Consider the following 15585-nt stretch of genomic DNA (forward strand, 5'->3'; position numbering starts at 1 on the left):
CCTGTCCTTGATGACAATTACTTTTACACAAAATATAATGTTTAAAGAAATTAAAATAAATACACTGGAACCAAAGGTCAAAAAGATTATCTACTCACATAAACTATGCATGTACAAAAACATGATTGGATGTAATATGTACAAATGAATCTAAATAAGATATAAACTCAAAAAACGACTAGAACTCTTCGTAAACAATTGCACATTTGGAAATAAATTTTCATTTTCGGAAATACTGATTGAGCCATCTCCCCATGTAATAAAACATGAGTGTCCACTATACGTAAATTGATCATTCTAAAATAGCATTAAATAGATCATTTAGAAAAAGAAATGAATGATATGCCTTTTCTGTTTTTCCAAAAGAGCACAAAAAAGGACTGTCAATAATGTTACACTTAAAGTAGCGTTACACTTAAAGTAGCCCTTACCTATGGAAACTTAAAACTATTATAATTGTTCCCAAAAATTGTAAGTATCAGGCCCGTAGAATGCAAGGAGGAGGGGTAGTTAAGGAGTTTTCTTCTATTCTGTATTTTTTTTTTTTTTTTTTTTTTTGCTTGTCAGATTTTTTTTGGGAGGTTGGCCCCGCAGTTTTGAAACCGTTGCTACGGACCTGAGAATGGAGGTAGGACATTATAGTTTTTATAGTTCTTTGTATATAGATACTTTTGTGTACAACTATTTATCATTTTATATCTTAATATAATTTTAGGCATTTTTCCCTTGTACTTAATAAAACGCAACTCTTGATACAAATTTAACCTTTGAGGAATTACATCTTCAGCTACATATGTGATACTGGCTGCTTCAACTTCTAAACTTCTAGCATTTTTTGTTTGATCGTTAATTCAAGACATCATCAATATACTCTATAAAATAATGAATAATTTTATATTTTAAAAAATCCTTTAAATGTGCAATTTCATTTCATAAAGTAATATAAATTACATATTAAAACTAAGAAGGCCATACTTTCTTCAATAAAAGAATTAAACACATTCATCCAAAAATTACATGCAATTGTCGCACAATTTGTCAAGAAAATTTCTTCAATTATTCTCTTGACTTCTACAAGACGGAGGCCGATACATTCTATATGAACGAGAATATTTGCAGATAATTTTCTTGATTTATTCCTAATGAGTCTTAAGAAAAGAAGACAACCCCACAGAACACGGATGATTTATATAATAGCGAGAGAAACCAGAGGGTCTATCGCTCAGTCTTAACTGGGTTGTTATCCAAATTGCATTCCTATTTCTCATTTAGTTTTCTCGATTTTCTCATGAATACCAATAAGTAAGCAAGACTTTTAACAATTTGTGTCATTCTTCCCTTTATCGATGACTTTAATTACTTGGCTTGATTTTTTTTAATTCTCTGGACATAGCAATGTTATAATAAAAAGAAATTACAGCGATTTCTTACTCACCAAAACACGATGAAATTCTTATATGAATTAAACTGAACTCGGGATCTTTGAAACGACGTATTAAGCAGAAGGTAGTGAAAATTATGTTTGTGTTTTATTTAGAAAAGGAAAGAAAGATTTAGAATAAAAGACATAAGAAACAATGAATAAAACGAAAATTCTTATCCCCCAAAGGTTAAGACATTATTAATCGTTCTTAAGGAAAAAACACTTATTGTTCATTTCTGACATTAAATTCGACAAATGAAATTAAATAAAACAAGAGGATGCTTCATTGATGAAATCGAATACAAAAATCACGATTCAAATATACATATGAATTAATTATGAGTACATGTATATTGCCATAAATATCAGCAATACGTGATAGGTTAAAAAAGGAATCACAAGAAAGGAGCACTTTATATGAATGAAAGAAAATCTGTTCAATCTCTGCAGAAAAGTTTAAAAAAAAAACCTTTCAGATAGAGAGGCAAGATACAGATGAACCCAGCATGCATGCTTTACTTCGCATTTTTTTAAAAAAGGTTTTGTTTTAAAACTTAATTAACAATGCACGTTTCTATCAACCTATGAGGTTGATAATTGATAATGATCAAGACAAGGGTGAAATACGCTACTCTAAGTTTTTGGATCCATAAATTTTTTTTTAGTCAAAAATAAAAAAAAAATCTTGTCACAAGGAAAATTTTGTTCTTGAAAATTTTCAATTAATAAGATTCAGTCTGAGCTCCTAGATATTTATCTCCCGATATCTCCTCTTCCTGATTTTCCAGAAAATCGTCCGCAGCTCGAAGTACCTGACGAAGATTGTACAATGTCAGTATTTTAATCTCTTTGGAGACAGTTGGAGAGTTTGCGAGATTTTGCATCGGCAGAACGGTATAGGGAGGCAACCCAAACGACATGGCGACTTTGTCTCTCATCTCCAAGACGCTTCTACTGTGAAAAACTTTCGACAAGTCTTCCTTTGCAGTAGCCATCGTATCAACTTTGGTAAGCAGGATCAACTGCGGGATTTCTAAACAAAATAAAATTTTGTCATAACTCAATAGATATGAAACTAATTTTGAAAATAAAAATGCCATCATAAATCAAATGCTGAATTAATGACATACAACGACTTTTCACAATTTCCTTTTTAAACAATATCAAAACACAACCTACTTCGTCTATTCATCATTTCTTGGAGTTCTTTCACTTGTTTTTCAACGTTCTGAGACATTGTTATTTCGGGTGGATTCGAACCATCAACAACAAAGATGACACAGTGGATACGATCAGCTAAGGTCGGATCTTTTCTAAACTTGGGATTATCTTTAGTAATCGGTGTACTTTGATTGAACTAAAAAAAACATCAAGATTCAGATTTATATATTCTTCATGTTTATTATTTGATGCGTACACGTGCACTTTTAAGCTTCCCTCATTCTTTATCAGAGTCATGAACGTTCAAGAAATAATAATAATAATGAAACCAATGACAGTACACACTTTGTTGGTAATCCGTTGGCGACTTTCGCAGGAGGCGCTCGCGACCAGAATATGAAGCATATGAAACGAGTAACAACCGCATGCAGCATACAAGCAACTTATTTCACCGTTTGAGTAACGAATGCGTATCGCGTAAAACGTAAGAAACTGTGCGCTGTTGTCGACTTACAGTCCTGTGGTTGTCTTAATTCTAAAGCACACCCGGTTTATTCGTTTCTTGGCCAGTTGTTATCCAGCTGGACTTACGTCCCAAGGACCTCATCCAAATAACCAAACTGGCCAAGAGAGCGAAAAGAAACACGCGAGTTCCGTACAAACACAAAGCTGCTGCACTTTAAACGGACACTTCAATCTAATGTTTCCGCCGGATTCTTGGCGGACAAAAAAACGGATTGAAAATTTTGTCATCCCGAGGATACTTGTCATTCGGTACTTATTCATTCATGAGTGGTGTCCGTATTTAATTTGACATTTTATAAGCGTTATTCGATAAGGTGTGACTGGGGGGGGGGGGGGGTCTCAAACATATTAATTTACATTCAGTGGGGTGGGTGGGGTGGGGGTAGGTTCCAATTTCTTTCAGTACCAAATTTTATATACATGTATACACTACTACATTACCCTTATTTGACTATACTGCAACAAAAAAGGGGGGGGGGGCAGCCGGCTTTTCATGAACATTTTCAATTGTAAAAAGTTATGTTAGACCCCCCCCCCCCCCATGCTACGTGCCTGTGTCGACTTTCACTATCAATGTGCGAAAGACGTTTAATTCTTGCTTCGAATACAAACCACATATCCATCCATCACGTGACCATCCAGAATTGCCTCAACATCTCGAGAGTTCACACTTTGGTCTTCTTCTAAACCACGACAATCTACCATTCTAAAGTTTAAGGCGCCAGATGTTTTTCTTCCTTTTACTTTGTAAACATCAAGCTAGAATTAAAGATCATTTCATTAAAAAAAAGTCAATCAATTCGAGGCCCAAGACATAGAAGGAAAAGTTAGCATAACGCACATTATAGATTATGCAAAAATACTGTATGTATATCTTCGGCTCTCTGTTGCTGATTTTTTTAAGCAATATAAATGGAAGGTTTAAAAAAAATTTAATATCTTTCTTTCAAACTAAAAATCAAAAGTTCACGTTTTCAATGCCTGACATTTAGTAACCTCAGTCTCTTTTATAGATTATTTCTATTTTGGTAAAGAACTATATAAAAAAAAAAAAAAAACAGTTTTCATACATGTACGTATATCTTATTTTGTATGTTTCCTATCCATTACTGATCACCTAGCTTTTCGAAACTTGCCTTTAAAAATATTTTTCAAAGAAAAAAACGAGTGTCGGAAAAAATTAAAACACTGCAAAGTTGATTATGTGAGCTCATCTGCAATGTGTTTGGTAAAATGAAGTCTGTGAATTCATTGTTTTCTACGCGATCACTAGAAAAGTGAAAAATAGCGTTATTTTTAAAGCCCAAACATGGAAATGTTCGACGACCTTTAATTGTGAGTGTAGGATTTGAAGTAGAAGATTGCTATTCTTCTTATAGTTAGAGCGATGCCTGTTGGTCACAGGCACTTGTTTCGAATACGGGGCACCCCTACTTATTTTTACCACAAGGTACCTAACTCAATTTCAGGCACCTGGTCGATCCTCTTTATTGTAAACCGCTCATTTCTTCCTCGAAAATTATCTCGATACAAAATAAGACTACGAATGGGATACATAGACTCCCGGTTGGGTTATAAATGAAGGATAAAACCAGAGACCTCGGAAAGGAATACTCGTAAGTCTATGGACTTATCCTACATTTATAACCCCAACCGGAAGTCAATGTATACCATTTGTAGTCTTATTTTGTATCGAGATAATTTTCGAGAAGAAATGAGCGGTTTACAATATAGAGGATCGACCAGAGACGTCCGAAACGATTAATTTGACAAGAAAAAAGTCTTTCGAAGCTAACGATGTCATTTTAAAGTAGATTAATGATTGATATATAAACAAAATACGAGCTTGAAGCGGGGGTGCCTGAAATTGAGTTAGGTACCTTGTGGTAAAAATAAGTAGGGGTGCCCCGTATACGAAACAAGTGCCTGTGTTGTTGGTGATAACCTTTTGTTTATTCACCAATTGCAATTGATCGGACCATATAATTATTTATGTGATTTGTGATTGGGTAAACCTACTGATTTTGTTAAGCTAGAACTTGCACATCCGGCACGTGACCTATGAGATAATCTCCCCTTGATAACAGAGTCTACGGTATTGAAGAAACTGGATTTTCCCGATGAAATACGCCCCAATAGTAAAATGTTGACGTGTGGAATCTTTGAATGATTTCCAATCTCTGCCAAGGGCGTGTATTTTTCTGTTTCTGTCAGAAGACTATCCAAGGACTGCAACAGAGAAAAAGGGATCATTCCTATGAAAGGCACAAACATAAACACAGTCAATGTGCATTGTTTTGTTGTTGTTTTATTGTTCAATGTAAAACTTCTACTTATGTATATGATCACCAAGACATAACGTCAAATTAAACGAAAGTGTGTAGAGTATATAAAAAAGAAAACTCCTTCACTTTCAATTTGACACTCAACTACTTAATAAATATGCAGTATAATCACTTTGATATTAATAATGATAATTTATTAGCATCAAACTTATATTTACAGTAGGTTTCTGGAATCTGTAGGAGAAAAATACAGGTTCTTAAAGCCTTTGGTATAAGTACATGTATATATTAGTATATTATTTGTTGTGTCATTGCAATTAACGTATGCTTTGGTCTGATGGCTCTTTTTATTAAAGCCTATGCTTTAAGCAAACAAATTTCGAATTACTGAATAAAAACAAATCAAAAAGTTAATTTCTTGTTTTTTGATTTTACAATGTTTAACCTTTTCGCTCCAGTCAATCTCATCCATTTCCTGCCATGGTTTCTGAAGTAAATCATCAGAAATATTGGATGTTGGTTCTTCAGATCTGTAACAGAATTATTAATGAAAAAGAGAAACAAATTTTAATTTATTGCCACTAAGTATTATTAACTTCAGTTTCTCATAAAATTTTCATTTCAAATTACCCGGGTACTTTAAGAATAGCCCCACAATGTTCATTAATGGATCCATAGTATATCTTTTTCATGTTTTGTGATCGTTCATCATATTTGTGTTTACACCTTCTATAACCTTAACTTTTAACCACTTCATGTCCATACCAGAGAGTGCTTTGATCTCATAGGTAGGGTTACCTCATTGTTTTTTGTTTGTTTTGTGTTTTTTGTTTTGTTTTGTTTTTTTGCTTTCTTGCTTTTTGTTTGGTAGGTTCTTCGTGCATTTTTTGTAAAAAGTTAGAGTATAATATAACATATATAAGCCCTTCGTTCCCCATGAAAAAAAGGAAAATAGTGACATAGGCAAATTTAAAAAAAAGGTTTTAAAACATAAATAGTACAAACAGTGTATAAATACATGTATATAAGCAGAGGTATCCAAAAACTTTCCTGCTCTTTTTGGACGTAAGTAAATTTCAGTGATTCTAGATAACGGAGACAAATATCTGTGATGAGGATGATTAAATGACAGGGTACAGTGTATATAATTTTTTTTAAAAAAAAAGATAAAACATAAAGAAACATTCATAGTCACTACTTAACACTTTCATTTCGCTTAGATTATTGTTATAATTCTAGAGTGACAATATGTAAAACTCAAAATATTTGACAGTATTTTTAACTTACACGACAGTAGATTCCTCCATTATATGAACCCCAGGATTTCCTCCTGTAAATGATAGGTTTGCTTACTCCCTCTGAATTTCGTTTGACCTTACGAGAAGTAAAAACCCGTTAGGTTATGTGGGCGTTTAAGTACTTCAATGTTATGAATATGAATGTAATGACCAAAAAGTAATTTATAAAGATGACAAGGCTGGTTCGTAGATTAGAAGAGATAAAATTGAACAGAAAGCGAAACTGAAAAGCAGGGGTTCGATAGTTTTTCGACTATCAACAGAATATTTTTTTAAAATAATATTTACGATAAAGTATCTATTTCTAGAAAACTTATGTTAGACAAATTATTTTCTGGAAAACCGCCTCACTCAATTTTTTGAAAATAAACAACATAAAAACATAAAGAAGAGTGTACATCGAATGAATGCATAAGCATGTAATATTAAAACACTATTTACACCCCATAGCATTATTTTTTTAAGCCTAGCTATAAGAAACTTTACAAGATCTTTTTTAATTTCTTTTGAATGTCAATTTTCTGAAAACCCGCTTAATAGCACGTGACCCATACGAAAGCTGATAATGGGATCCAATGTATGCAGGAAGTTAGATTTCATAACGATTCACCGAATTTTATGATGATATACAAATAGTATTCTTAGACAACAGGAGTGTACGTATCTGATAACAAATTACCTGATATCATTGCAATGTTTAAGAGAATGTAAGATACAAAAACTATTCATAGCAATGTTTATCCGGAAACATTTTCGATTTTTGTGAAGTATTATTTACGAGCCCCCCCCCCCCCTTTTTTTTTTAAAATTGTTATTTCATTTTTTTTTTTAATTTGTAACTAGTTCTAATCGGAGAACTATACATTTACTCGTTATAACGAGTAAATGCATATATAGTTCTCCGATTATATGTCAGTTTTCCAACATTGATTACAGTGATCTTCCAGCAACAATTAGCTCTGCAAGTCTGTTAGAATGACTTTTTTTCTTTTTGTCTGATACACAGGTACTTGGGTCTTGGTTTATAAATATGTATACCTATTGAATATGTACTTTTTTCTAATTAATACAGTACAATATGTATACCAAGACCTACGTACCAGTGATCTGAGCTTTCACCGCATGCCTGATGGCAAACATCATAGTTTTTTTCGATAGCAAGTCTTGGTTAGAGTCCGTTTTGGGAGCATTGATTCACAGTCTGGTGGGTATGTTTGATAAAATCGACAGCTTTGTGGCAACGAAAAATATTACACGTGTACCGATACTAACTGTAACACACTGCCGTTACTACATTTTGCGATATAACATTATCTGTAACAATGTAAAATGTAATATTTACGGAGGCAAAATATAATAAAAGGGTGATTACTAGTATCCCATTTTGTTTTTTATCTTTCGAGGAATGCAAATGATATTAAAACGCAAAATATAAGAAAAGAATTATGAAAAGAATTCTATGTATTTTCAAAACAGGCAATGAGGAAAATTTGGCGCTAACATTTTTTCGTTGTATTCTTCCATATTTTATTTTACCAGTATTTATATCAATTATTCCACGATGCTTTGAATCAATTCCTACACAATCATTAAGTAAAATGTTCTTAACTTTTTATATACAATAGACAAAATATTTACATAAATAGACGGAAATACTACAAAAATAAAACAGCAAAATCAGTTGTATGAGGTAATAACAGGTATAATAAAACAGTTATTTGATAACTATATTTCTATTTCTATTTGAAGTTATTTTAAGCCGCATGAATTTTTCCTTTGAATTTTCATCAAATGTGTTATAGTTTCGTTCTGATGTGTATTAAACTTCCTGGCCTAGTTTTTTTAACACGTGACTTTAGAGTGCCCTAGTTTCGTTTTCGTTTCTTGTAAAAAGTGCAGTACACGTAAGTGGATTATTTGTTATAGTCATAGGATAATTGTTCTCAGAGGTTTTCTTGAGGGCTCATTTAAATTATGTGGGTTGTTTACATATAATTAACACAGTGCAATTTGATATACTGCTGTACACAGTTTGTTTACGTGTAAAAAAATGTTCAGTTTTTTAAAAAGAGGTAAGTGTGCATGATGAATTTCTATTTAAATTTGTAGAGCCACGCAACTATGTACATAGGTTTGAAATCCAATTATTTAAATGTAATAAAAGTCTATACATGTACGATACTGAATAGATGCAATGAACATTGTAAATGGTAAATATATACTTACTTCGTCAAAATTGTAAAGTTAACAACATTAAAATTATAAATGGTAAACGAAACTACTAACATCCAAAACTGAATTACATTTTGTACAGATACATATTCGTTTAATTGCTTAATCCTTCGTTGAAGTAAAAATTATTTATTAAACATACATGTATACGTTTCCTGTGGACAATTTCATGAAATTATGTTTAATAATGTCTTTAGAAGAAAATTCTCCATGACGTGGGAAATTCTAGTATGTAATATTTTACAAACTTAATTAATACTAAGTTAAATCTAGAACTCTTTAAAATACTCGAAAGTTTATTTGCTACCACCTACAGTTTTATTTTTACAGCACCAACACAGAAGGACATGCCGCTATTTACTGATCAAAAAGGATCTTTTATGATTATAGAGAAAATAGAGGTAAATCTAAAGAATAAAACCATAGGCGCTTGGTTTCTGGAAGATGTATTTTGTGTATTATTTGTTTTTCTAGGTGTGTCTGAATAACTCATTAAAATAAAAATAAAAAATCGCTGAAATTAGCATGGTTTAAAAATATACCATTACTGTACATATGAAGAGAATAAGGTATGACAGTTGCCATCTTGGATTTCAGGGGGTGCCTCGGTTCACGCTTTGATCTATATCTACACTTTTCCTACCGGTCTCTGATGAGGTCTAGGTTCAAAAATAATTGAATAACGCCCTTCAATCGTCTTCAGATTGGAACTTGCCATACAAAACATGCAGTAAATCAAAACGCCCTTGATACCTCGCAGTGAAACTGAAAGCAAAGAAGTGACGATTTCTTACTATGTAAAAGGTAGAGGCGTCCCGGAATTACACTAAATTCTAGAGAGGTCAGAAACCACGCCAGACACCCTCCAGAAACCAAGCACCTATGTATAAAACACTGATTTGAGTATTCCTGTTTAGCACGAGATTTTACATGTACTTTGACGTTTATAAACGTCAAGTTCTAATTTTTTAAAAAAAGATACAAGAATAATTATACATATTGTTTACATTAACAGGATCTTCTAAGAGACTTAAAGTCAAAGATCAGCAAGAACGAATGTTCTAAGTGTGGAGTTGGTCTTGTTGAGGAAAAGGGGCCAGGTGACTGTTATTACCCACCGCCATATACATATACAACTGCTCAGAATCCGAAAGAAACAGGAAAACAAACAGAGAAAGAAATTATAGACAAAAAACGTCAACGGAGCTGCGAAACTAAAATATCGTATGGAAAAACTGCCACAGAGTATATACAACAACTCGAAGAGGAAAAAACTTTTTTAAACAATAATTGCCAAAGACTTAAAGAAGAAAATGAAAACAACAGTGCCGTGATATCTGAGCTGAGGGAAACCCTTTCAGAGAATGAAAATGATATTGCCATTTGTAGAGAACAATTAATGAAATACAAAGAGGATGTAGGAAATCTGAGAGACACTATTGCAGAAAAAGAAGATAAAATACAAACGTTAAATGACACAGCAAAAAATATTGAAAAAGAAAGGGCAGAATTACAGCAGATAATAAACAGTAAAGAAAAAGAAGAGAAATATCGAAATACAAAGCTTGAAGAGTTGAGGAAACTGATAGACAAACATGCAGCTTCTGACAAAGAGAAAGGTGATAGATAAAAAAATAACACCGAGCTTTCAAAAAAATCTTGCATTAATATATCTTAAACAGCGTATAAATTTATTATACTAGTAGTTGAAGTGCACTTAAGTTTTGTGCAGGGCCTATTAAGGACAGATGATACAATGAAATATGGAGATAATGAACAGAAATCAGCTCAAAAGTCCATTGAAACAATACAAATCAGGAGCAAAGCAAACACAGACTTCTAAAAACATCAAAGAAGGGATCAGGTGCCATGGAGGAGTAGGCATCCCCTGATGACTTTAGACGAGACTGTTGATACCCTTGTTTCATCAACTTGTTTGTCAATAGCTGACCTCGTTTTAAAAATTGTTCGTAAGTGGATCATGCTCTTGCGTATCAAATCAACTGGAAGATATAAACCCCATATGCAGTTGATAAGGGTATATTGCTACCTAAATAAGGGAAGTTGACAATTTTACAGTTTAAGTCATCACATTTATCATAAAGTTTTGTTGTTCGGTTACAAATATACTTTTTAAAAAATTATGAAAATAACATCTAAAGTCAAGTTTATATGATTAAAATGAATAAGTTTAATCGCATAGATTTTAATTTTTCATTCATAGTTTCATAATTATGTCCTATAAAGTGATAAAAATTTGTAGATTTATAAGAATGATTGCCAGAAAGGTAGAATTTCGAACATCATAGAAAGTTTTTGTTTTATTAAATTTGCATTATTTACAACTAAAATGAGTGGGGAAAAAATATAAATATCAATCCAGGCATCCTTTTTTTTTTGTTTTGAGTCATCGGTCCTTAAACAGAGTTACACTTTGAGATCACCTGTCCATTGTCTGTTGGTTCGTCATTATGATACTCCTCATTTTTTGAATTGCAATAGGGAGCAATTTGATAGTAAGCATATAATTTGCTTATCACAAGACTTAGACCTTCCTTGCACTTTATCCTTAGACTACTGTTTACTTTTTGTGTTCACTTTCACACTCATATAAAGGTCTAGCATGGAGTTTAATGTTGCAAGATCTTTAACAGAATGCAGGAAATATTGAGTTCTGGGCATAGAACTTCACCTTTGACATTTATCAGGAAAGTTTTTAACAAAATTATTCTATTTCTTTTGAATTATAAATACATTTATATACACATGTAATTTAATTAAATTTGTATATTTCTTTATAAAAATATCTATCATGAATTATCAGCTTCGTCTACCATTTGGTCTTGACCTTTGGTCTGTAACGCATTTGGTTACATAATTTTTTTTTATCTGAAGATTGAACTAAGTACCAAAAGATCAAGAATACACTGATAATTTATACACTCTACATGAATTTTTATGAATAATTTTACATATGTCCTTCTCTTGAAGAAAGCCAGATACAGAAATTAAACAGAATCATCGAAGGTAATTATTTTATTTTAATGCAGAGAATTAAAATAAGTGGTATAAGATACAATCCTTAATTTCTTGAAAAAACTAGTAAAAAAAGTACAGACTGTTTTTAAATTTTCTTTTCAGACACGAAAAACACGTTAGAAAATCATCAAAGGGAAAATTCAGAACTAAGAAAGTCAAATCATCAGCACAAGTCATCCTTAGCTGTCAAAGAAAGAGAATTAAGCCAGCTAGAGGGTAAGCTATTATACTCCTCTTTTTCATCCAATCAGAATTGTTCTTAGTATATTTCTTTTTTAATTATTTTTATGATTAATAAAACTGGCAAATGCTTTCTACTGATTTTGTTGAGAAATTGTTTAAATTATAGAGAGATGTAGAAAACTGGAAGTCCAGATTGAAAAGAATTCCAGAAAAGAAATTTGTAAGTGCTCCATCAGTTAATAGATTTCTTGACTTTTTATTGCATTTCTTAATCAACTGACCATTAGTATATTTCATTTAAAAAAGGTGTTGGATTTCATACGACACTTGCACCAACCATGTCCTCACTAATACTAGATGGACTGATGAAAGAGCTGACTGACCGCTTGGCGGTGGAAAAGGTCGATCTGGTGAGACGGCCATTTTATGGAAATACAGATTTCAATTTTCCTCTGTTGGCCATATGTGTAAACGTCTCGAGGATTGGGACAGATGCTAAAGAAGTACTTAAGGGAATACCAAAAGGTATGTGCATATTTTCTAATTAGAGAATTAGAGTAAAAATTGCTGTAGCAATTCATTATTTAAAAATATAATTTTTTATTAGTATTGAGTGATTCGTGGCAGTTCCATATGTAATTCACTTCCATGGTGGCATAAGCATTAATCCAGCGACTTTCAGTGTGTTTGTGATGCATATAATATATTTTGCTTCTGGTACTGGAAACAGTAATTTTATGTTTTAAATCAATAAGCATGTAATCTTTCCATTCGTATCTTGGATTGTTGTTGTCTGATTAAAGTGTAGTTTATAAATATTTCCTTTGATCTGTGGCTTTCGAGAAAAAAAGGGAAATAGGAATAATTTACCTGAAGGAGAGAAAAGACTAGTATAATTTATTATTGTAATTTACGTGAACACTTATCTAACATGCAATATTTACTTTCTTTTTGTAACATGTAATATTTACTTTCTTTTTGTAGCTAACAATTCTAAGGATGTTGCACTTTTGGTGTTCCATCATAAGGAGGTTCATGCTTTACCAAGTCAGACAAGTGACAAAATTCTCACCGGAACTGATTTCAGTCATCTTGGTACCATTATAGATTTTGCTTTTCTATCTCAGAGAGGAATTTATGAATGTGACATGAACATGATGGGTATCGAACGAATTGCATCCTTCTTACTACAGTACAAAACGAAGAAAAATTAAACATTTGTCTAAATTCTTTATTGGAGATTTCAAAGCATTATCATAAATTTAACTAAAATTTTTTAAGAGATATTTATAATATAATATAATTATAATATAATAATATATTATGGACTTATGAAATTTTTCTTTTTTCCCTAACATTTTATTAAACGGTAAAATAAGGCTTTATGTTAAGCCTTTGAAAGAAGAGACTAATTCGTTTAAAACTTTAAGTTCTAGTTGAGATGAAATGATATAGCAAGAGAGATAAAAACAATTTTCTCTGTACAATAGCGGTTTTATTAGAAATAACTCTAGTTATTACTATAATATTTATAATTGTTTTCAATTTGTAAGCAACGTCAACCGATATTAAAAGAATAATGTCTTTTTGTTAATTAATTAAAATTAGATTTTCCGAAACCTCTACCGTTTGAGAAGAGTTAGAGGATTCGGAAATCTAATTTTAATTAGATTGGTCTTTTTTGTTAAATTTGTACCCTTGTCCTCAGAAAAACTGCCATTAAAGAAAAAAAAATCTTTGTTATTATTATTTTGTTTGTTTGTTAGCAAAACCTTTAAAATTACTTTACTTTTACTGTGTTAATTTTTATGCATCACACCAATGAATGGAAATCTCGACAATTCATGCAGTTAGAGTACATTTGATTGTTAGTGTAGATTGAATTTGTCAACAATCTGTGTGTAAGCCCGTTTGATTTAAATTAGATGTGCAAAACATTCAATAATTAATATACACATGTAAGTTATCACTTCCATATTTTTTTCATTAATATATAGGTATATAAACAAAATATTTATATAACATTGTCAATGAAAGTTCAACGAAAAGTGTATATATGCTCAGGTATTAAACATCTCCTCCATAGATAGAAGAAGCAGGAAAAAAACCTAATAGTTTAAAGCTGCAATAATTATTTCTAAATCCTTCTTCCGGGAATTTAACAGTGGAAAAATAATATAGGAAGAATTAAACATGTAGTTTAAACTTCATCCTAAATAATTATGTATATTTCATTAATACGCAAGAAAATTGTCTGTATAACGGAAGTATATGCTACATTTTTAATTTTGATTCTTTATAGATTTGAGTGACACAAGCCTCTAGAAAGAATAACGTTTGTACAAATTAAGCTACCTCTTTAAAAAAAGGTCTAATATATGTGTATGTATAACAACATGTATTAAGTCCTGTAACAATTTTTCACATAATTTTGAATTTATACTGGATTTGTGCCAGACTTGAAAGTTATGTATTATCACAATCCTTTCCGACAATAGGAAAAGGCTCGAGGAGATGTGATTGGCATTACCCTTCTATACCCACTATCAGAAAACAATTCGAATTAAGAGGTATTCAATAATATTGTATCATGTTAAACGAATAAACTTCCTTAATGCTTATGTAGAACTTGCTGTAAAATGTTTACGATACAATATTTGTGAATGTTATTTTGTTTACAATTGCTTTCAGCGATTTATATTGTAGAATTCGATATTTTTCATGCTATATTCTCTGCATTGATCCGTAATATTGTATATCGTAGAATGAGTGTTTGTCAATTATAATTTTTGTTTTCTTCGAATTCTTCTTACGTAGAAGTTTTTGGATAAATTCTGCTTCATAGGAATATAAAAACAGGTCGGCTAATAAAGAACACAATTAGTGCCCTTCGGAATTTCAACAGTTTGTTGGAAGACCTGGTCTGGACTACATAAATGTTGTCAATGAGGAACTCTAGCATCCTTTTGATATCAACTTCAGAGTACCTGTGTGCAGAATCAGAGTGATTCTTAACAAAGTTATTTTGTTGATGACCAAGCAGTTCACAGTATACAAAAATTTCCGACGTTCATTTTTATTGATGCAGTTGTCTATGATATCAAAACGCCTACTTTTTAATTAATCGTGAGGAATGGTTGTATAAAGTGTAGAAAAGTCGTGTTTTGGTGTTACTGACTTTTGAAAATTTGGCGATTTAAAATTTTCTATTTAAAGTTCTTCAGAGATTTTGAGAATCCACTAAGACTAAAGCTGTGGACTCTTGATGGTACGTCTGCGAAGACATGACCTTCTCCAATAATGCTGATTAAAATCTGAATTGACTAAATAATGGAGTTCTTTTCACACATTCCTATTAGAAACTCCATTCATATTTTTCACACTTGACTTTAAGTTGTCGAAATATTGGGAGGCACATGCGCGGACCTAGAGGAGGGGA

The 15585-nt window shown here is 31.8% G+C and overlaps 3 protein-coding genes across 3 annotated transcripts in view; 1 reads left to right on the forward strand and 2 right to left on the reverse strand.

Moving 5' to 3' along the window:
- The window catches only part of LOC133183102 (molecular chaperone MKKS-like), a 202105-nt gene that overhangs the window by 120070 nt on the left and 66450 nt on the right, over positions 1 to 15585 (reverse strand). The gene's annotated exons all lie outside the window — the stretch shown is intronic.
- Positions 1916 to 5971, reverse strand: LOC133183953 (interferon-induced protein 44-like). Its single transcript, XM_061318824.1, has 5 exons — positions 5840 to 5971; positions 5129 to 5338; positions 3722 to 3868; positions 2603 to 2780; positions 1916 to 2456 (listed from the first exon to the last, which is right to left on the reverse strand). The coding sequence occupies exons 1-5, from the start codon at positions 5864 to 5866 to the stop codon at positions 2146 to 2148; spliced, it is 873 nt and encodes a 290-aa protein (XP_061174808.1). The 5' UTR covers positions 5867 to 5971; the 3' UTR covers positions 1916 to 2145.
- LOC133183954 (paramyosin-like) lies at positions 9259 to 13884 on the forward strand. Its single transcript, XM_061318825.1, has 7 exons — positions 9259 to 9325; positions 9940 to 10543; positions 11916 to 11951; positions 12066 to 12179; positions 12313 to 12366; positions 12453 to 12671; positions 13131 to 13884. The coding sequence occupies exons 1-7, from the start codon at positions 9272 to 9274 to the stop codon at positions 13358 to 13360; spliced, it is 1311 nt and encodes a 436-aa protein (XP_061174809.1). The 5' UTR covers positions 9259 to 9271; the 3' UTR covers positions 13361 to 13884.

This window comes from Saccostrea echinata, unplaced genomic scaffold (assembly GCF_033153115.1).
Source record: "Saccostrea echinata isolate AGI-Se365-2 ecotype Australia unplaced genomic scaffold, CSIRO_AGI_Sech_v1 ptg000009l, whole genome shotgun sequence".
Taxonomy (NCBI): Eukaryota; Metazoa; Mollusca; class Bivalvia; order Ostreida; family Ostreidae; genus Saccostrea; species Saccostrea echinata.

What these genes read in the sequence shown, in the direction of transcription:
- LOC133183953 (XM_061318824.1), bottom strand. Translation starts at nt 5,866, where the DNA reads ATGGATGAGATTGACTGGAGCGAAAAG. An exon ending in AGATTGACTGGAGCGAAAAG is followed by an intron (nt 5,339 to 5,839) that starts GTTAAACATTGT and finishes TCTCTGTTGCAG; the next exon opens with TCCTTGGATAGTCTTCTGAC. An exon ending in AGAAATGATGAATAGACGAA is followed by an intron (nt 2,457 to 2,602) that starts GTAGGTTGTGTT and finishes TATTTTGTTTAG; the next exon opens with AAATCCCGCAGTTGATCCTG.
- LOC133183954 (XM_061318825.1), top strand. Translation starts at nt 9,272, where the DNA reads ATGCCGCTATTTACTGATCAAAAAGGATCTTTTATGATTATAGAGAAA. An exon ending in TGATTATAGAGAAAATAGAG is followed by an intron (nt 9,326 to 9,939) that starts GTAAATCTAAAG and finishes TTACATTAACAG; the next exon opens with GATCTTCTAAGAGACTTAAA. An exon ending in AGAATTAAGCCAGCTAGAGG is followed by an intron (nt 12,180 to 12,312) that starts GTAAGCTATTAT and finishes TTTAAATTATAG; the next exon opens with AGAGATGTAGAAAACTGGAA.